The sequence below is a fragment of the Leptinotarsa decemlineata genome, unplaced genomic scaffold (assembly GCF_025532065.1).
Source record: "Leptinotarsa decemlineata unplaced genomic scaffold, Ldec_3_MD MMD2_tig00078363_RagTag_RagTag, whole genome shotgun sequence".
NCBI classification, from domain to species: Eukaryota; Metazoa; Arthropoda; class Insecta; order Coleoptera; family Chrysomelidae; genus Leptinotarsa; species Leptinotarsa decemlineata.
Genome location: NW_027412728.1, coordinates 2,793,335 through 2,817,058, shown reverse-complemented (window position 1 = coordinate 2,817,058; position 23,724 = coordinate 2,793,335). Strand labels below are relative to the sequence as shown.

The 23,724-nt window shown below is 34.4% G+C and overlaps 1 protein-coding gene across 1 annotated transcript in view; it reads left to right on the top strand.

The window, feature by feature from the left end:
* Glut4EF (Glucose transporter 4 enhancer factor) overlaps window positions 1-23,724 on the top strand; it is a 183,370-nt gene that overhangs the window by 92,233 nt on the left and 67,413 nt on the right. The window contains exons 3-4 of the mRNA XM_074185883.1: window positions 343-467; window positions 23,335-23,510. Coding sequence (XP_074041984.1) covers window positions 343-467; window positions 23,335-23,510 — 301 coding nt within the window. The remainder of the gene's footprint in view (window positions 1-342; window positions 468-23,334; window positions 23,511-23,724) is intronic.

Genomic DNA, 23,724 nt, shown 5'->3' with positions numbered 1-23,724 from the left:
GGGACTGTGTGGAGGCGCTTTTCTCTTCTGTGCGGAATTCTTGAGAGCGCAAATGTATCGGGGTCTTTTCCTGCCACTCCCTCTACCCCATTCATTACCCATCCCAATCCTTCCCACTGTCCCACTCCATAGGGTTAACCCTTGTGTACATTTTGTATATTTGTATATATCTCTTTGTATATATTTCATAAACACCACACCACAAAAAAAATACCTTAAAATTGTATGGAGAATAGTAAATAAAGAACATTTTGATTTTGATTTTGATTAACATTTAAGTACTGCGGTTGCATAAAATCCTTACAAACACCTAAATGTTACAAAAAATCGTTTTCTTTGCAGATCTCGGAAAAGGCGACCGAGCTTCAGCCAAGAAGACAACCTAAAAGACAATCAAATGGATGAATGTAATGCTGCTTTGGTCTTAATGAGTTTGTCTTGTTCTCCTCATTCCCCGAATTTCAACGGTAAGTAACTTCGTTTCATTCTTTAACTTAAATCTTAGCAATTAATAATGCAGAATACCTGGACAATTATTTTTCACGTATATTCGGTGAAAGGAGATACATTCCTAGGACTAGGTCGTTTAAGATATTCGAAAGTTTCATAAAACCGACATAGTTTGGTGAGTTGATCATGCTCCATAAAACATTTGAATTCATCAACAGCAATTATGGGCAGTTGAGCAAAATATTAAATTTTCAACTCCACATTCCATCTATATGTAATATTTGATGAGAGAACGAGATTTCTCTGTAATACTTCAGACCTACCTGAATTTATTGGGTTATCTGAATTATATTTTGAAGAAATCGAAACAATTTACAGAATAAGTAACGACAGGACCGTAATTTAAAAATGTTGTCACTGATGAATATTGAATTTCATTAGTTCGGACTTCCATTGTCTGATATTATATAAAATGATTTGAAATCCCTGAAAGAACTAAAAAAGAAGAATTAAAAAATTAATGAACAAGACTACAAATGAATAGCTGAAAAAACAATTATATTAAGCAAAAAAAAACCAGAAATGAAATAATAGTGAAATAAAATACAAGTAAAAAGGGAATAAATTGATCAGAATATTAAAAATAAAATTAAAAAGTTAAGAGATTTCAAGCCAAGTTACTTCACGACGTTTCGATTGTTAGCATCAACAATCGTGATGACTGATCGGTCCATAAGAAGGACGTTCCGCTCAGACCGATCATCAGCTCCCGAGACTCGGCTACACAAAACTTATCTAGATTTTTACTCCTCATAATACAACCATTACAAGGAAAAACGTCGTCTTTTGTGAAAAATTCAAGGGATTTTGTCGAACTACTAGTAGAATTCTTTACACAAGATGAGGGACTGCCAATTGGATCGCCACCTTCACCAGTCATAGCCAACATATACAGTGTCACCATTAAAATGCGCACCATATGGGAAACTTTTATTTCGAACAGTTTCAATGAAGTTTAACTTCGGCACTTGTTTGTGCTTTAAATTTAACTTAAAATGATGCGGCCAACTGCGACCCACTGACGTTCAGTGTTTGTCAAATTCAACTTTTTTTTTTTAATTGAAAAACTGCATTTCTAGATCGAATTTAACAAAAAGTTACTTGAAAAAGTTGTGTCGACGGCAATTTTATATCCATATGCCAAATTTTATGCAACTAGGATAAAATTAACATTATGTTTGTCAAATTCAACTTTTTTTTTATTGAAATAGTGCATTTCTAGATCGAATCATGGAGTTTAACTTTTCTGATAAATTTTTACTTATACGGACATTTTTAGAGAGAAATTAAAAATGTGCTATAAAAATTTTAACATGACTGGTGCAAAGTTTCAATCACTTGGCTATTTTCCTAAACAAACGTCAGTACATTCAATTTTGAAAAAGCAGACACAACTCAAAAACTGCAATGAGTATTAATAAAATTACTAGAGTTGAAATTACATTAAAATTTCAATATTCAGTATTTACAGATTATTTATAAACATTAACTAGGGGGGTAAGAATGCTTAATCACGTTGAATAAAATTTTTAAGTAGGTCTTGACAAACAAAATGCATGCTATGGTAGTGTCAAGTTGTTGATTTACTTGTCAAATTTTTAACAGTTATTGTTGCAATAATGTTGTCTCTTCAGAATAGAATAGAAATTGTTTTAATATGTGGTGAGAATACACCATACCGGCAAGTAGCTAACATTTTTAATGAACGGCATCCAGGAAAAAATGTTCATCATACTATTGTGTCAAGGATAATGTCGAAATTCAGAGAAACAGGATCCGTAGCGAATCAATTTAAGAAAAAGCACACTCCAAGTAAATATGATGAGGAGGTCCAACTTAACATTTGTTCAAAAGTTATTGAACACGGGCAAACGAGCATAACCGATATTATAAAAAATACCGATTACAAGAGAGAAAGTGTTAGAAAAATGTTATTGGCCTTACAAGCCAAAATTTATTAACACATTAAAAGAATGAGATTTTGATGCCCGTTTGGGGTTTTCATTCTGGTTTCAAGGAGAGAGAGAAGAAAATGTAAAGTTTCCGTATGAAATTTTATGGACAGATGAGGCAACGTTCTCTTCAAATGGAACGGTAAGTTCTCAAAATTACCGATGGTGGGCCCAAGAAAATCCCAATTTCACAGTTGAATGTGGTGATTAGTATTCCTTCAAAACTAATGTATAGTGTGGGATACTTAACGACCAAATAATTGGGCCATTTTTCTTTAGGGAAAATTTATCATGCATCGGTTATCTCAACCTTTTAAATAATGAGGTTAGTGAAGTTTTAGATAATATGCCTTTAAATATTAAATACGACCTATGGTATCAGCTTGATGGCGCACCAATACATCACACGGTTGCTGTAAAACAGTCCCTCCAACAAATGTTCAGAGACAAAGTTATTGGACGTAACTGGGAACATTATTCGTCACCTAGATCACCCGACTTGACGCCTTTAGACTTTTTCTTGTGGGGTTACCTGAAACAAAAAGTGTACCGAAGTAGACCATTTACTGACATACAACATATGGAAAATACCATTCGCGAGTGCTGTGCAAATATAAATCCCCGATTTATTTATTTAAAAAAGCAGCTACAGATGTCAGTAGAAGGACCATAATTTGTATTGAACGTGGAGGACGACATACTGAAATGTAGGCTATAAGTGTTTGACAACCTCATTTAGATCAATAAGTAATTTTTTCTACCCATTTTTATTTTCTATAATATTATTGTTGTTTGAAATTTATAATAATAATAATAATAGTTCTATGAAAATTATTTGCATTTTTTTAGTTGCCTCTGCTTTTTCGAAATCAAAGGTTTGTTTAAGAAAATAGCCAAGTGATTGAAACTTTGCACCAGTCATGTTAAAATTTTCAATTTCCCTCTGAAAATGTTCGTATAAGTAAAAATGTATCAGAAAAGTTGAACTCTATGATGAGTTTGTTATGTATACATGAATTGATGACAATTAACCGAACTTGTTTTTTAAAATAAAGGGGATATCTGTCAAAAATAAGCAAAACGTTAACTTTATCCTAGTTGCATGAAATTTGGCATATGGATATAAAATTGCCGTAGACAAAACTTTTTCAAGTAACTTTTTGTTAAATTCGATATAGAAATGCACTTTTTCAATAAAAAAAAAAGTTGAATTTGACAAACACTGAACGTCAGTGGGTCGAAGTTGGCCGCATCATTTCAAGTTGAATTTAAAGTACAAAGAAGTGCTGAAGTTAAACTTTATTGAAACATTTCGACAAAAAAGTTTCCCATATAGTGCGCACTTTAATGGTGACACTGTATATGGAGTGGTTTGAAACTCTGGCCATTGAAGAAGCTCACAAGAAACCTCGTGTCTCTTTGATATACGTTGACGGCACCTTTACAATATGGAACTGTGGAAATACTGAACTAGACGCCTTAGACGTATTGGTGAAGAGGACCGACACTAAGTGGGAAACATCTGTATATCGACGGGCGTTTCGCTAACAGCGATGTTGCCAAACCCTTCTCTACTCTAATATGTGTTCAGTTTTTATTTTGTGAAGAAGTTGACCATATTTAAACGTACAATGTCGCTATCTTAAAAATTTTGAAATTCGTCAAAGGAATAAAAAGTTAAAAACATGTTTGGAAAAATAAATGGAAAACAATGAGATAGCGACATTCTTTGTTATATTATCGATAAGTTCCCCCTATACATATTTCTTATGTAACATCTCCTTTCTTCACAAAGTGTTTTCGCGATATTCAATATGGCAGCGCCATATTGAATATCGCTCTTGAAGAATTAATGTACATTCATCCGTTTGTCGACAAATTAATCGAACAGCACCTTAGAAGTAGATCATCGTTAGCTTGAACAAAACAAAAGAACAATGTAAAAATGACGAATAACTGATACTGGAAAACACCTACTACTATTGTACTAGGTATATGAAATGACACACATCATTCAACAAATGATTGTGTTCCCCATGAGGCACTGCTCACGAAGCTCTGGCTGGGTGGAAAACTGGTTTCATCCTATTTGTTGGACAGAAGTCAGTTTGTTGAAATATCTCAGAAGGATCAGTGAGTAGGCATCGTTCAGAAACCGTTAAGCTGGAAGTAGTCGTTCCTCAAGGTACTGTACTAGCTCCAGTACTGTTCACACTGTTCATTGCTAACTTATTGGAAAATCTACCAGAATACAATATAATGTTGTATGTAGATGATTCAGCTTTTTCAGTAGACCGCGAAGGCATTCTGACTAACAAGGACAACTACAGTCTGTTACTAGTGAAACTTGAGGAATGGTTCTCTGCCAATCAACTGTATCTCAATACCAAAAAAACAGAATACTTAATCTTTCATACTAGACAAAGGACTACAAACTATAAAATATCTTTGAAACTTGACGATGTACACATAAACCGAAACATTTCTGTGAAATTTCTTGGATTGACTTTAGAAGCAACACTCAGCTGGCATGACCATATACATAATACAAGTACTATAATGTTCCAATGTTTTGACAGAATCAGAATCAACGACCCATGGCGATAGGAACTACCTGAAAAAATTTTATTTTCCAGAAATTCAGTCAAATTTGATGTATGGCGTAATGCTATGGATCACCTCCAGCGTTGTTGAGGAGGTGTATCTTTTTTAGTTGTAAAAGGTATGGGAATTAGGTTTTTTTATGAAAAGTACCAAAAGTTTACTGTCAAAAAAGTTAGGGCAATTTGAAATAAATAATGACAGCGTACGCAGCGCCCTCTAGATGTTACATGAAAATTAATAGGAAATTATGTTTTCCCACGTCAAAAAAAACCGGGTACCGAATTTTGTGCAAATAACTTATTTTTTGCAAGAGTTTTTTTCAAAAAGCGAACAAAAAATTAAAATTCAACACCCCGTATCTCCGAAACGAAGCATTTTCACACACAAGCACAAGTTCATATAGACTTTTTCTCTTAAAATTGTCTCAGGAATACGTCACTTGAATATTTCAACCTACTTATGTTACACCCTGTATGATTGATTGATTGATTCAACAACACTTGTTTTGAGAAAATGAAACTTTTTCACTGATCCAGTAGTTTATTCAGTCTTCTCCTCAAAATAATTATGTGCTATCCTCTAAGTTGAAACGATAATAAACTAATTCTCAAGTATTTTATACTTTCATTGTTGTGGTGCGATCTGAAACCTGATTTCTCATAAAACTATCGTGAATGGGAGCAAATTTCACTTTTTAATAGGCGTAAACATTATGATATGTCTCTCAAAAACACTTTAACTGATGTAATGACCTTCACTACTAGATCCTCAGGAGAAAGTAAAAATTTTCATCAGGTACACTCTTTCTAAAGGTAATAAACGTCGTAGATTTTTTCATCGATAAGCATTTGAAAAATCGAGTCAGTGATTTCGACTTTGAAGATTGTAGCACATATACAGGGTTGTTCAAATTATGCATTGTTTAAAGAAATCTGTGCAAACATTTCAATCAATGTAAGTAGTGAAATTATTTTTACAATAAGGAATGAATTGGGAAAAGAAGGGGAAGGAAGGGAAGACAAGTTTACTATTTTAATTTATTCTTATGAAACAAAATGATAGAAATGAACTTTGTGGAAGCTTTTCTCAGTTCTGGTGTGAAACAAAAGGATTTCTGACCTGTTAATGTCCTTTCAACCAGGTTTTAAATTTGATAATGTAATTAATAATAAAATTGTTTGTCACGTTATATATCCAAGGGGATTGGGATTTATCGTTTCAGAAACCAAAATAAGGCATGATGACTGTATTGAGGAGCGGTACAAATGTATAAGAAAAAAAAATTTTAAATATTCCTGTGTTCCTATTCACAAATTATCCTCCAGTCAATCGAACGAATTGATTTGTTACAAAAATTGGAGAATGAGACAACTTTCTAACTTTCTTCAGTGTTTCAGTGATGTTACTTCATCAGCAAGCTATTTTTTCTTCATAGCTCCAATATTGGACCTTCCTAAATATACAAAGCGTAGTCCCCATTTAACAAAATGGGTAGAAAAATAAAACTTCACATATATTTTTTAATGCTGAACAACTTTTCTAAATAACATTTCCCAGATTTTTCAAAATAAGAGTACTTTACTCTTGTCTCAAAATCAAATATTTGAAGGCTCCTCGTATATTACGTGTGTTTTACTGTATTTTGTTGGTGCATGTTTAGTTTTAGGGAATGCACAAACTTTTATCAAAAATAACATGTTGTCGAAAAACCCTTCATAAATATGTTTTCCATATGGTGCATACTTTGGGGATGATACTGTATATGTTGGCTGTAACTAGTGAAAATGGCGATCCCGTTGACAGTCTCTCATCATAAATCCTCATCTCTCTTATGAATTTATGCCAGTCATCACCCAAAGACGATGGTGGATACTAACAAACGAAACGTCGTGAATAACTTGGCTTGGAATCCCTTGTTTATATTGTTGTTTGTTTTTTTTTTCACTTGTATTTTATTTTACAGTAATTTCATTTCAGAGTTTTGATGCTTGATATAAATGTTATTTTCGCTATTCCTTTAAATTTTTTTTATTGATTGTTTCAGGGATTTCAAATCATTTTATTTAATTAGACAATGGAGGTCCAAACTAATGAAATTCAAGATAAAATTTTATTTAGTATGTTTCGAAATTCAGTATAAATCTTCACAGAATAATAAGGGTAGGATATATACTAAGCAGATCAAGCTTATTCCGTGACATTAAAAAATCGTAATTCATGAATGAAGTGTGTGTATTTTCTATAATGTTATCCGATTTGGTAATGAAGAGCCTTAGGGCATGTGTCCTAAGGCGAAACATCGATGTATACCAGTGAGGATGACAGTGTTCCGTGTAAGTGCAATTTGTTACCATTCATTTAAAGTAGAACTCATGTGAATGATATCTGATTTTTATTCCACAACAATACAAACTGAGTAGAGAAAAGTATCTTCTGTATAATTCAGTGGTCATATAGAAGTATTTGTTTCGAAAGAATTTTTTTCTTTCCTGTAATTCAATGTTTGTATGAAAATACCTGTTTCAGGAGTACTTTTTTCTATGTTTAGTGTTACTTATTTTCAAATTGATTACTTACTTTCTTTCTTTGGAAGATTTCCTAATCCTTTTTTTTGTATCAAGTTGAAGTAGTAGAAAGCCAAAAACTTTCTTTCCCAAAGATAAAAACTGGTTTAGTTTCAATATTTGTGCAATTTATGAATATTCATTTCAAGGGAAATTAATCTATTGAATCTTGATTGGATCTAACAAAAGACCAGCAAAATTCAAGCATACAGAATCTTTGATTTCTTTTTATATTCAAATAGATAAGTATGTACATCTTAGGAAGTAAGATGGATGGATATAATGTTACTGTTACCCTTGAGTGTATCTAATAATTTAATAATTAATAGTGTAATTATATTTATGTACATGTAAATGTGTATATACCTTTATGAGTTATGTGTGTCTGGTGTATATGTATGTGTGTGTTCTTTTGAGTTTATCAAATTATGACGTATGTAAAAACACTTTGTGTGATAGCATGAATAAATATCTATCTATCTCAAGACAAAGTGCCAGGTAGGACCATCAGTGACTGAACTCACAGTTAATAATGAAGATCACCATATCAAATTCGTTTACACCCAATTTTTTTAACCACATCTACATACCATTTTCAAACAGAATATCCAAAATATTATAGTCTTATAGACTGCCTGCTCAAGCTATCAAGTTCAGAGTAAGATAATGCCAGTATTTATAGTCCTGAAGAGAAAGTGAAACGTTGAAACTCACTCGTATCGAACAAAGACTAACAACTCCAAAAAACGACAAATACAAGGTGTAACTAAGTAAGTGTAAAACATTTAAGGAGGTGATTCCTAATCGAAAAAAAGATAGGATCTTTCATATAAAGAAATTTCATTGGAGCATCCCTTGTTAAGATACAGCCCCTTAAAGGGGGTACATAAAATTTGTATAACAGTTTTTTTCACAAGCACTAAAAAAGTTATAATATTAAAATTAACCTCACGTTTCGTACTACCAAAAGGACACTTAGCCAGAAATCTATTTAGTTTACCCCATGGTATCAAGGGGTGGAAAACGCAACTCTAAAATTTATTTCCAATGTAACTTTTTGTCTTATTATTTGTTTACCATTTAAAAATTTATTTCCGATAGCCTGTTTCATTCTAAACAAAAATTGTATCTTGGGTTTTTTTGCCCAAAATAAACCAGTTCGCAGCAAAAAATTATTTCATGAACAACTACAGAGATACATCGTCATAAATGCGAAAATACGAGACTAACCTATCTAGTAGGTCGCTATTAGCGATAGTGAAAATTAAATTGGTATGACGCTGTCAGTTTGTGAATTTTCGAAATTGAATTGTGTGTTGTTGTTACTTAATTTGTTACTTTAATCATTCACTTGTTATTAAAATGGCATACACAAATAAGGAAATGGCTGATGCATTACATATGGGCCACATATGGGCTGATGAAAATCCTCACGCTATTGTCGAAACTAATCATCAAGAACAGTTTTCTCTTAACGTGTGGCTCAGAGTTATTGGGGATGATTTCATTGGGCCTCATTTTCCACCTCCTCGAATAAATGGTGAGGCATACGTTCAATTTTTAAGAGAAGTGCATCCAGTACTGCTGGAGGAAGATCCTTTGGGCGTCAGAAGGGATATGTTTTTATGCATGATAGGGCTCCCGCCCATTTTAGTCAATTAGCATCATCATTTAACGGAAACATATGCAAATCAGTGGATAGGTCGAGGAGGACCACAGAACTGGCCCGCTAGATCCCCGGATCTCAATCCTCTCGATTTCTTTAGCATTTGGTTTGTCGTACTCCTGTTCGCGATGTAGAGGACTTAAGAAACCGCATCATCGATACGTGCAGGGTAATCAGAGAGACTACAGGAATATTTGGGCGAATACGTGGATCAATGCGCCGACGTCTAGACGCATACGTAATGTCTGAAGGTAGACATATTGAACATTTACTATGATTTCTACATGTTGTGTGTTTTGTTATCAATAAATTAGTTTTGTTTATTACCCTTCAATCGTTTCATGCAGGTACTAACTACAAAATAATAATAAATCCAGTTCGCATTTATGACGATGTATCTCTGTAGTTGTTCCTTAAATAATTTTTTGCTTCGAACTGGTTTATTTTGGGCAAAAAACCCAAGAGACATTTTTTGTTTAAAATGAAACAGGCTATCGGAAATAAATTTTTAAATGGTAAACAAATAATAAGACAAAAAGTTACATTGGAAATAAATTTAGGGGTTGTGTTTTACACCCATTACAACCATGTGGTAAACCAAATAAATTACTGTCTAAGTGTCTTTTTGGTACTACAAAACGTCAGGTTAATTTCAATATTGTAACTTTTTTAGTGCTTGTGAAAAAAATTGTTATACAAATTTTATGTACCTCCTTTAAGGGGCTGTATCTTAACAAGGGATGCTCCAATGAAATTTCTTTATATGAAAGATCCTGTCTTTTTTTCGGTGAGGACTCACCTCCTTGAATGTTTTACACTTATTCAGTTACACCCTGTATAATGTAACCTGACCGCGAAAAACTCACTCAATTTATCAGATACCAGTTCTCATGTTCAAGATACATTTTGCTCGAAATATCTGTTTTTTAAAAGATATTTCAGTTCATTTTGAAGACGGATTCGGTTCCTCTCCACGTAATCTGAACAAATATCGGAACGTGCTTGTTACTCTTGCTTTATACCGTTGCAACGTCACAACGTACTTAAAAATATTGCCGTGACAACTGCATTTATAATATTGGCTACTTGTCCTGAACGTACACGTGCGTGACTTTGAGAAACGTGAACGGTTGTTTTGCTCATATATTCGCGACGAAACCTTGTAGCTTTTGTATCATTCGGGGGAGGTTAATCGATGAAGGGTTGGGTTATCTCGACACAACCAAGGTTTTGTTTAGTCTAGGTGAAGTGCATTCAAGCTGTTATATGTTTAAAATCTGTTATATACGTGTGGATCAGGGAATAATCTCATTTAATTATTCAACTAGCTTTCAAATTCTAGAATTCGATTTTTGAGTTCATATACTATACAGTGTATTTCTTTAATGCCCCTTCCCCCTATAGTTTTTGAACGGGTCAACTCAAAAAATTGAAATTTGAGATAATGAAATTAATGCATGAATACTTTATTTTGAAGTGAAACTTCCAAGATGGCGACTGGGCGCCATCTAGGAAAAAATTAAATGGGAAGGGGGGTCTTGTGACACATCATTTTGAAGCTCCTGATGAATACGTCACAATCCTAGAATATGAAGTCAAATACTTCACCTGCTACAAAATGGCGGAACATTTATTAATTTCCTGTAGACAACACATTAATATTGATATTTCTAGAAACATTCTCTCTTATCCAGTACGACAATGAACATCATTGTTCAGTTAGAATATTCTCATTTAGTTTCCGGTTTTACTTGTAGAAAGGTACCACGTCAACAATCTCTAAAATGGTCAATTCTCGTCCAGTGGAAGAAAAAGTTGAAGCGATTTTTATTTACGGTGCGACGCGTAACTTTCATGAGACCGAAAGGATTTTCAATGAACGTACTCCGAATCGTCCTATCAGTAGAAAATACTGGGGGAACTTGTATCCAAATTCACAACTACCGGTAGTGTACATAACAAAAAACCTCCAGGTTATCCGTCCATTCTGGAAGAACAGCAAGTGCAAATAATTAGTGACAAGGTAGTAAATCCTGAACAGTCTACTTATTCCGTCGCGAATGGTTGTGAAGTATCTCCTTCTACTGTGTGGAGACTTTACAAGAAGAATAGATAGCATACATACAAAATTAAAATGGTACACCAATCAACTGAAGATGATCCTGATCGAAAAACAGAATCCTGCTAATAGCAGGGGAGCCCACGATGCAAAATGGGGGTTTACTCGAGCGTCATTGAGACATATTAGATTCCAAAGCTTAGATGATGAGAAGAAAAAAATTGTATATAATATATACCTTTTCATCGGTGGGGGAAGCGGCTATAGATAATTAAATATGTGAAAAAATACTGTTGCACGGACATACTCGAGCGCATCAGATATTGATAGCATCAATGTCCTACGTATTTTTAATAATGTTCGTATGTTAATCTGATCGTTTGCATGATGTTGGTGGTTGTACGTAAGGGTTAAAAGTGAAAAGAAATAAATTTAATCGAGCGCGTCATATTTTCTAAGGGGGTGTTAAGTGCAACAGAAAAAAGCTCTCATTCAATAATCTGACGATTTCGATCTGACGCAAACTCGCGGCCATTATTATAATGTCCAAAAAAAAATTCGCCATTTTGAAATCCTCAAGCGCGTCAGATTAAGATATATATGGTTCATCTTTATGTTTTAGACGTGCTGTCTCATAATCTGACGATTCGCTCAATCTGACAAAAATTCATTGAACCTAATTAATTGAAAACTCAGGAAATAGCAAGCAAATAATTAAGTGTATTTTTTTAAGTAGAATACTTGTATTTATAAGAAAATATTTTTTTTAAATGCTCAAAAAAATTAATTTTTCATGATCAATTGATTAATTAATGAAAGAAAGAGAAATGAAACTTTCTATGATTTTTATCATTTTTATTTGTAACTAACGTATAAGTTTGTATAAGTATAAGTATAAGTTTGAAAATGTCCTTATATATTGTATAAGATTGAAAATGTCCTTATAGGACGAAACTGCAGTAACGTTAGTTACAAATAAAAGTGGTAAAAAAACATAGAAAGTTTAATTTCTCTTTTCTGCATTATGATTTCCTACCACGTAGTAACGACTTCATACATCAATTAATTGATTAATTAATCATCATCTTCATCACGAACGAGTCTCCGTGATCAGATGTAATGGCGTCATGGCAACAGAATTCAGAGTGGAAACGGAGTGAGAGAGTAATAGATAAAGAAAAAGTGAATAGAGAATAGAGGAATAGAAACTCGCGGAGGGAAATATAGGTATCACACAGCCGCACGCATTAAACTTTATCGACGAATATTTGTTATTTCGGCTTGCGGAAATTGTCAGATTATATATTTTTCGTTATCCTTGAATTGTCTCTTTCAAAATAAAAAAAAAATTGGCTACGCACGAAATTGTCGAATTGACGTTATTTTTTTACAACTTTGCTGCCCTCCCCTTTCTTTACGTCACTCTCAAATTGTCAGATTACTGGAATATACACTTTTTAGCAGGTAATTAACTCACCCTACCTTAATCTGACGCGCTCGAGAATTTCTGATGATCAATTTTTTTTTACTAATCTGATCCTTTATCCCTCACAGGCGGCCTTATATATGGGGCTCATATTTGGTGGAGATACTTAACCGGGTACAAGGTATCCCCCTGTATATTAATCTGCTGCGCTTTAGTAAATCCCGAAGTCCCCGCTTGGGCTCCCCTATTATAAATCATGACGGAAACCATTGCAAGGTATCCTACCTATGTCCACAATATCTGTTTTGGTGACGAATGTACTTTTTTTTTTTTAAACGGCAATGTTCACAGACAACACCACATTACTCCAGACAAGTAAGAAACTATTTGGATACTACTTTTCCCGGTCGTTGGGATAGGCCGTCGAGGTCCTACAGAATAGACATCCTGCTCGCCTCATATTATGTAGTTAAATGTCAATGTCATTGAAAAATCATTGAAAGTTCCACCATTTTGTAGTTGATATTATATTCTAGGGTTGTGAAGCATTTGTCAGGAGCTTCAAAAATATGTGTCACAAGACCCCCCTTTTCCATTTAATTTTTTTCCCAGATGGCGACCAGTCGCCATCTAGAAAGTTTCATCTTTCAATTTCACTTCAAAATAAACTATTCATGCATCAATTTCGTTATCCCAAATTTCAATTTTTTGAGTTGACTCGTTCAAAAAATAAAAGAGGGGGATGGAATTAAAGAAATGCCCTGTATATCTGTAAACAACAACAATTTTAGTTACGGCCGAAGAGGTTGGGAAGTTCGTTGCAATTTGCAGAAGTTTAGCTTTGCAACTGATTCATGATTACGTAAATTTTCCCAATGAAAAAAAACATTAGGTAAATTTTATAAAATAGTTGTTTCTAGAAATTTTTCCGTTAACCAGCTTCTTAATGGAAAAATTCATTTTGGAATAGGAGTACATCCATTTTAAACAGAACTAAATAAATAAATTGTTAGAAACAAAACCATTTTTTGAAGAAATTGGGACTTTGATGGACAACACGAAGGAAAATATAAATACAAGAAAAAAATTGCTAGAAGCTATCCTTGAATTATTCATTGGCAAATTGTGAAATATATACTATATGCAGATAGTTAAGTGGAAAGAGAAAGACAAATAACAGTAGTATTCGAAAAAGAAACAATAGGAAAAATAAGAGAGGTAAGCCTAAGAGAAATTGAAAAGCAGATGTCACAGCTACACTATGGAGTCGGGTTCCAAGGTTGTCTCATAATTTTGCTAGGCAATGTTTCCATATTCGTTCAAATGTTTGCTAACATTTTTTCTATAGTCAAGTTTTTTCGAAAAATCAATTTTTCTCCCACTTCTTCGAAAAACAAAAATAAAAAACAGTTTCAAAACAATTTTTATAATCGCGTCAAATAACCATAGACTTTATAGTTTGTATCTGGAAGAACCTTTTGTGAAAGCGTATTATGTATACACTTTGAAAAGATTTTATTGATATTTTTGAAATGAAATGGGAAATAATTTTAATTATTTCTTTGGAAATTTCCAACCAATCTAAAAATTATTGAAGAAGTAGAAAGCCAAAAATGTTTTTCTTATATCATCGGATGATTATTTCTAAGGTGTTACTAAAAAAACATTTTCGGTGTTGACATACACACTGTTTTTCGAAAGACTTTTATTTGAACTTGAAGAAGTCAAACTGAAAGTCGTTACCAGGTCGACATTGATCAGAGCCAATAAAAATAACGTGCCAACATATGTTAACAATGTCACTGATTGAGTAATGTCAAGCCATGGTCATCTAATGCAATTAGAACATGTGCAAGTCGATTGCGTAGGTATCATTCACAATACTGCTAGTCAACTACGTTCAGGAATGAGGTGGTCGTACACGTGCTTGTAACAATGTTTATTGTTTATAGCGATACATATCTTTTTACTCCAATGTAAACTGTATGTAGATTCGGCGACCATAATTGTTTACTCGTGACGCTGTAGATAGTTCAAGTAAACGATATAGTGCACAACCTACCTTCTAACAGCTCCCTTTTAATAATATACTCAGGGAGCTAACTAATTTTGTTATTCAATAATTATTTATTTATATATATATAAATATATATATATATATATATATATATATATATATATATATATATATATAACACTTACACCATAACTGTTCTCTTTTGTTCCACACTGAAACAAACTTACAAACGAACGATCTTTCAAATTGAATCACAGGACAGCTGTCAATGTCAATTGTTTTTTAGCTCTCTCTGTGGTCTGCGGCCACATGGCTTTTACCAGTGAATTATAAATTCAAACCATAACGATTTTATTATGTAAATTTAAATAATCTTCCTTGTATCAGTGAGAAGTCAAAACTTTCTTTTAATCTGGTAACTTGTTTTATTTTATTGACATGAAAATTTAAATGTAACAATCTTTTTGACACGGACATCCTCACCAACAGTAAGTTGAGCCTTTTTGTAACAAAATTTATATTATTGTATCACATTTTTTTGTAGCTTGTCCTTGATAATAATAATTAACTTTATCGAAATATTGGAATACCTTGTGTTATAAGAGTACACTTCCGTTCTGCTGATTACCCAAAGGTAGTTCCTAAGTTTTTTCTAAATAGTCAGCAAAGACTGTCCTTCAACTATATATATATATATATATATATATATATATATATATATATATATATATATATATATATATATATATATATATATACCGGGTGTCCCACATTTTATGTGACAGGCAATATCTGGTTTGTTGAAGGATATACACAAAAATGGTTCATACAAAAGTTTTAGGAGTTCATGAGAGCTATATTTTGATATAATTTTCAAATATACAGGATGTTTGATGTAGGTGCTACAGACCAAAATTCCATTTTTAAAATAGAACGCCCTGTATGTCATTACATATTCAGATGCTACGTTAAATTCTGATATCATTTCATGTTTGGTTTTTGAAATTTGGTTACGGTGTTGTTGAGTTATTGCACTTTTCCTTAAATATAAAGTTTCAAAAAAACTTATTTACTCGTACACGAATCCAGTCTATATCTTTTATTAAATTGAACTAGACTACTACTGAATACAAACCATTATTCTCCCCTCTACGATACGATATCGGTATCAGTTGAATATAATATTGAAATTCTTGAGAATGTGACTAACTTGAGGGTGAATTGCTTTATATTGCACAATTTCATCAAGTAGCTTATGCTTGTTGATGCCATAGTAACAAATGTTGTTGAATTGTATCTACTTGTCAGTTCGATTCAGTGATTCTTTGCAAAACAATAACGGTGTTCTTTGTGCGAAAACTCCAGTATGCCTTTCGCGTTTAGTCCAAGTGATTGCATTGATATGTTATTAATTTTTGGGGAATGTCAGAAAAACTGCTGTCAAGCACAACGTCTATACCAAGAACGTTTTCCAGACAGACCCATTCCGTCACGAATGACTTTTTCGAGAGTTGTAGAAAAATTGCGAACTGGGTCATTTCCTTCTACTATAAAGCATCGTCATCATACGAGATCTGTTAGAACTGAAGATTTAGAGATCAACGTGTTGGCTTATATTATTATATTCATCCACATGTTTCTATTCGTACTCTTGCAGAAGAAGTCGGTGTGAGTAAATCTAATGTACAGAGAATTCTGAAAGAAAATAAATACCACCCATTCAAAATTCAGTTGGTACAAGGTTTGAAACCCACGGACTTTGATCTACGACTTGAATTCATTGCTTGTATTCAGGTAATATTACATGAAAGTCCTAATATATTCAGTCAAATTTTGTGGAGCGATGAATCGCGATTCCACAATAATGGAGTTGTGAATCGACATAACAGTCACTATTGGTCCCAAGAAAATCCCCACTGGGTCCGCGAAAGTATTTCTCAATCTACTTGGGGTATTTATGTATGGTGTGGATTGTTCAATGGCCGCATCATAGGACCTTACTTTTTCAATGAAAATCTCAATGGATTGCGTTATTTACATTTTCTAAAAAATGATTTGATCCAGTTGATGGAAGATATTCCCATAGCAGAACGACAAGGAATTTGGTGGCAACAAGATGGTGCTCCTCCTCACAATTCACAGGTTGTTACTGAATATCTGGATAGAACGTACCCAAATAGATGGATTGGTAATAAGGCTCCAATTCGGTGGCCGGCTCGTTCCCCAGATTTATCACCGCTTGATTTTTTCCTATAGGGTTATTTTAAAGATATGGTTTTCACTACTCCCCCTTTGAATGTGGATGATCTGAAAATGAAAATTCGACTAGCGTGCAGTGATATTACCCCTGATATTATAAGAGCGACTTGTATGAGAGAAGTGATTCGACGTTTCGAAGCCTGTATAATATCTAATGGGCATCACTTTGAACAATTTTTATGACTTATTTCTAGGTACCTACCATTCTTATGAAATGATTTATCAAGTTATATTATTTACATTGTTATTAATTAAAGATTTGTTTTCGAATACACTTCTTTCAATTTCGCAATTGTTTCATATTCAAAATGATTCCTGACTGAATTCCACAACTCAAAATTGAAACCATTACTTCGAACACGTAAAATTTTGACTAATTTTCATGTGATCTGATGCAGAGAGAATAATTGTATGAGATATTTTAAAAAATAATAGTCGTTCTCAAGACTTTACATTTTAAGCAATAACTCAACAACGCCGTAACCGAATTTCAAAAACCAAACATGAAATGATATCAGAATTTAACGTAGCATCTGAATATGTAAATATTACGGAAGATACGGGGGTGTTTCCATAAGAAGTGAGACAAATTCGGACTGAAAACTTTTCAAAAAAAAAGTGTAATTGTAGTAAGTTGGTAGTCCTTATCACGAATCTGAAAGAAATTTGAGCCTATTTTGCCCCCTAATATGTTTTACCGTAAAAATGGGGTGTTCCATCGCGAGTGACGGACAGTGTATATCACTTTGGCCAACCCCATTCAGGTGTTAGGTGTATTTTGGGTATTTCCATCAGTCCTGGGAGTTTCATCGTTCCACCTCGAATATTACGGAAGATACGGGGGTGTTTCCATAAGAAGTGAGACAAATTCGGATTTTTCAGGACTGAAATTTTTTTAGGAAAAAATTGTATTCGTAGTAAGTTGGTAGTCCTGATCGCGAATCTGAAGGAATTTTGAGCCTATTTTGCCCCCTAATATGTTTTACCGTAAAAATGGGGTGTTCCATCGCGAGTGACGGACAGTGTATATCACTTTGGCCAACCCCATTCAGGTGGTAGGTGCATTTTGGGTATTTCCATCAGTCCTGGGAGTTTCATCGTTCCACCTCGAATATTACGGAAGATACGGGGGTGTTTCCATGAGAAGCGAGACACACTGTATATATATATATCAGTACGGTACAGCCAAGTGTGAAGGGTAGACAACACTTGGTTGCAAGAAAGGGGTCAAACAAGCAAGCGGATTCATCATCAGGGGCCAACTGCGATTTCGTGTCATCGTTGGAAGACCTTGTGATTACAAGGACTAACTAACCTAACCTAACTCCCAACTTCGTCACGGGTGCAGATATAGCAAGGTGGCGGATAGAGGAACGGCCAGGGGACTGGAGGCCTTATCCGGGAATCCAATGTGGCCTTACGGACAGGGTCGCCGGACTCCTGGTCAGTGGCAGAAATGATAAGGGTAGGGGAACTGAAACCCCCCAAAAGCCTTTGCAGAACATGCCACCGTGGACCAGCTTACCCAAACTAAGGTGTAAGGAATCGCGCCGACAGCTGAATGGCCGCAGGGTGATATGCGATCACGAACGATCTCCTTGAGGAAGTGGGCAAAACCTCATTATAATCACACTACCTCTGGTAATGCGGGGCTCTGCCAGAGGTGGCCAACTCTTCCCCTGCTATTCGTGGGAACACACATGAATGAAACAACAGAAACAACAAAAACAAAAACCAATCCCGAAGCTGGATAGAAGTGCTCACCTGAATCTAAGGCGGTGGCTGGAGATGGACAGAAATGTCCACCCCCACCGCTTGGAATGAGGCTGGACATAGCAGATGGCGATCTGCTATGTCCAGCCTATGTCCAGCAAGTGCACTTCCTGCGGCGGGCGCCAAGAGCTCCGCCTTGAATAAAAGCAAGGAACCCCCGTAGGAAAGCTCCCTCACTTGTGCACCTCCACGGAGGCAGCCCCAAGAAGGTTGAAGAAGCCGCGCAACGACAGTAGTAATATCGCTGCACCTTCCAAAACCTTCGCGGAGGCCACCGTGATACACCTCAAGGTTGCCAACGAGAGTGTGTATTCGGTGAGTCTTGGCCTACACCTGCCAATACAGGGGTACGCAAAAGTCCGTAATAAAATTAATATCTTTTTAACCAGTATTTTAGAAAAAAAAAACGCTGAAACACGTCAGTTGATTTCACGTTGTACGCATTTTTTGACAATAAAATGAAATTTTTTTTCAACCCCTTAGCTGCAACCCTCCCCAATTTTTTTTTAAATGCAAACCTATGTCGTGTACGGACGTAGCTGTGCACGACTATGTCGTGTACAGCTACGGTGTAGCAGTAAAAATTAAAAAAAACTATTAACTAGTTTTTAGCCATGAGACATTGAAACAATAAAAAATTTAAAAAAAAATTTGTAATGTATTTTTTATAAAATTATAATTTTCAATTGTTAATGAAAAAATTGAAAATAACAATTTTTTTATTTTGGCAAAGGTTATCTATTTTTTTGCCTATTAAGAATAACTTCACCAAAGGAAAAAAATGCCAGGGTTTTAGTTTAATAATTATAGGGATTTTTATATTACCTTTCAATTCAGAAAAAGTTATTAATCAACAAATTCATAATTAACGTTAAAATTGGGATAAAAATTTTTTGACTGCGGATTATTGTTTATTGATGTATCCCAACATTACATGAATTTTTTCATTCCTTACTATTTACATTTAATATGTTTAAATAATTTTTTTTGTTTTTATGTCAGAGTGACGAAAGGCGCGCGGAAGCCAGACTACCCGCTTTTGGCTCCATTTTCAGGGCTCTGTAAAAGTTATAAATAATCGAGATACAGTTTCAGGAGTCGGAACGCAAATTCATTGATCTTTTCAAATCTTTTTTCAAATTTCCAAAATTTTGAAAATTTTCCGAGATATTAAGAAAAAGCCCCATTTTTTTTCACTTAATTGTTTATAACTTTTGTAATGTTTATCGGCGCGTTTTCGGACCTTTCCTTAAACTTTCTAGGCAAAAATACTAATCGAATGACACCTTGGTCGTAATTTTTGGACAGGGCTGAAAAATGTTACAAAAAAAGTACATGTGAACTAGACTATATGTTCAAAGTATTCAGTCCCTCGATAGTAACGCATTGCCTTCTGTATACAATCATTGCAACTACTTTTTGTGGAATGTACCTTATTTCGGTTGTCGAAGAGTTGTTTTGAAGTTCCTGATTCCATTACAGTTTTTTATAGACAGTGGTAACATTAAAATTACCAGATTATACCCCTATTGTATTCAGTTACGGATTTGATAACGATTCAGAACAGGTTCAGCAAAGCATGTACAGTGTGGCCAAACGAATCTATGTCAACATTCTAGGAAAACACAAGCTCCCGTTAATTTTTCATTGAATGGGGATCCTCTTTTCCGGCATTTTTTGCTTGACCATTTTCAAACCCTTAAGATGCTGATTGTAGTCTACTGACCAAAACCAACATTTGCATCAGTATCAGCGTCTTTAGAATATTTATGTCAAAAAATTGTTGTCGAAACTATCAGATGGAATATATAAATTCAAAGTCTAATTTAAAGAGAATTTTAGGTGGTTGAGTTGAAATTAGCGAAAAAGAATGTCCCCTCTAGATAAAAAATAGGGGTCTTTGCGTTTTTCTGAAATCTGTCACAGTTCTTGATGACAGCCGTGAGTGCATTTGATAGAACGCATCATTTCTTTCGATCAGTTGAAAATTAAATACGTAGTACAAAACAAATACGTGCTGGCATTTGGGTGTTTTGATGGAAAGTTTGATCAAATGTTAATGACATTGCATTTTATCGCCCTTTTTCTTTGAATTTTATTTCAAAATCTGTAAAACCGATGTCAGGAACCCTTGTTTATTCTTCGATATCCGTGATTTTGGTCATTGCATTCATGACCCTGCCTAGTACCAATGATGAGATCTATGGCAGATCGTATGCAACGCTTTCGGGCTATGGTATCATCTATAGTCCGTTCATAATTTGTCGATAGCACAAAATGAGGGCCCAAGTCATAAAATGGTCGTAAAACTCGTAAAATCATAGGCGGAGGTTCCTGAGGTGTTTATTCATTAAATATAAAGCTTCAGTTTATATTCGAAACTTGCCTTGAAAGGGTGAAGTTGTTACGAACGAAAATAATTTTTGGTTTATTACATTTTTTAATCGCATTTAATTTACGGCTCGTTGGTGTTTCGGCGTCTACGGCAGTAATTAACGTCTCTAATATTTATTTTGCGAATTTTGTGCAGTGCGTGAGTAACTTTTTTTCATATTCCTACAAACATATACGTACCTTTCGTTCCTGCTTGTTTTGTTTGATTGCTTGCGATGGCTTCGTCATCATCATCAACATCATCAAGTTTTACACCGGTACTGTTGCGTACAGTCAGTAAGTCTGTCTATTCACCAAGAGAGAAGACTATTGTTTTGAACGTTCACGATGCTCTGGTTTCTCAGAATCCCACAAACACTGTTCAGAACATAATCAAGAGTTGTGCCAACATGACGGGCGTAGGGGAGTCAACAATATATAGGTTCCTATCAGAAAGAAGAAAAAAAGGTATAGCTAACCCAAATACAAACGAATATTCAAAGAGGGGGAGAAAACCTATTGAAATTGATGAATTTGCCAAAAATGGTATTCGAAGGAAAATTCACGAATTTTTTTACAAAAAAGAAATACCCAACTTAAACAAAATTTTACAAGAAGTTAGAGACGACCCGGATTTGCCTCATGTCGGACGAACCAAATTGTGGCAAGTTTTAAAAGAATTAAATTTCCGGTGGGAGAATTCAGACCGAAAATCACTTTTGATTGACCGGGAAGAGATAATATGTTGGAGAAGAAAGTATCTAAGATCTATACGAAAATTTCGGGCTGAAGGAAGGCCAATTTACTATCAGGACGAAACGTGGGTAAACGCAGGTCATACTCTCACAAAAATTTGGACAGATAAAAATATATCAAGCTCCAGGCAAGCCTTTATGGAAGGTTGGTCTACTGGTATTTCCCCACCCTCTGGTAAAGGCAGTAGATTAATAGTTTCTCACATTGGCAGTGAAAAAGGATTTGCTAAGCATGGTTTGTTGGAATTTGAATCCAAAAGCACAAAAGACTATCACGAGGAGATGACAGCTGATATTTTCGAAGAGTATTTTGAGCAGATGATTGAACATATACCACCAAACTCAATTATAGTATTAGATAATGCACCTTATCATTCACGACTAGTTGAAAGACTTCCAACGACTGCGTGGAAGAAACAGGATATCATTGACTGGCTGCGGAATAAGTCCCTGCCTTACGAAGATGGAATGGTTAAAGCAGAACTTTTAAAAATTGCCCGGCAACACAAATCTAAGTTCAAGAAATACGTAGTTGACAAAATGGCGGAAAGACGAAACATCACAGTCCTTAGACTTCCACCCTACCACTGCGAATTAAATCCAATTGAACTCATTTGGGTACAAATGAAAAGCTATGTGGCTAGAAAAAATACGTCATATAAAATACAAGCTGTACGTGAATTGTTATATGAGTCTTTACAACATATTACAGAACAAAATTGGCGAGATGCAGTAAGACATGCAATAGAAAAAGAACAAAAAATGTGGGATCTTGACAATATAATTGATGCGACTGTAGAGACACAACCGCTAATTATTAACCTGCAAGACGACTCGGATTCCGAAGATGATCCTGTTTATTTTGAATTTGAATAGTTTTGTAAGTAATCGTAGTTTATATCATTTAAAAATAGGTATTAATTAAATAAATGTATCTTTTACAAATTGCAAGTAACTTATTATTTTTGAATAAAATAAAGAAATTTTTTTAAAATAAAAATACAGTTTACAGTACCTACAGTTTAAGAATATTAATATATTTATTTATTTAAAGTAACTAATGTTTTAATCATATACTCTACGACACTGGTCACTCATTTCCACTCAAAATACCTACATAATCGGATTAAAAGTTTTATAGCTGTATTGTATTTCTTCAGATACAAGGTGGGTTAGTCGAAAACATCTTAAACTGCCAGTTTTAGTTTGGTTTTTGTTATCATATCATATTAGCTGTCCTCTCTGTATTTCAGTTCTCTAATGAGGGTCAAACTTGCAGTGAGCTATCAACAAATTATGAACGGACTATAGTATAATGATAATTACCGCCTCTGGTCAGGGAGAAGCGAGTAAATAAGATTTGTTTTCTATTCTAGGTTTTCAATTCCTAGGAACATCACCTGGCAGCACTAGCAGTTCAGCCTCATACAGATCTACTCCATCACCGCCTCCACTTGCGCATTCTTCTCCTTTCCCAACGTCCCTTTCATACAGTTACGATGAAGGTATAGTAATGGATTACTACCTTGATGATTTGCCGAGAAAGAAAAAGGTTAGTCGTTTGTTTACTATTTCACTGAAGATGGAATACCTAGCAAGTTCTGTTGTGAAAGCAAAAACAAATTAATATCAGTACTAGCCGATTTCGGTTTGTTTACTTAGAATCAAATCATGGTCGAACTACGACGCAGTGTAAGTTCATTTGAATTTTTTAAAAGATAATGTTTATGAAAATGCCTTGTTACTCGTATTCCACTATTTTTTCA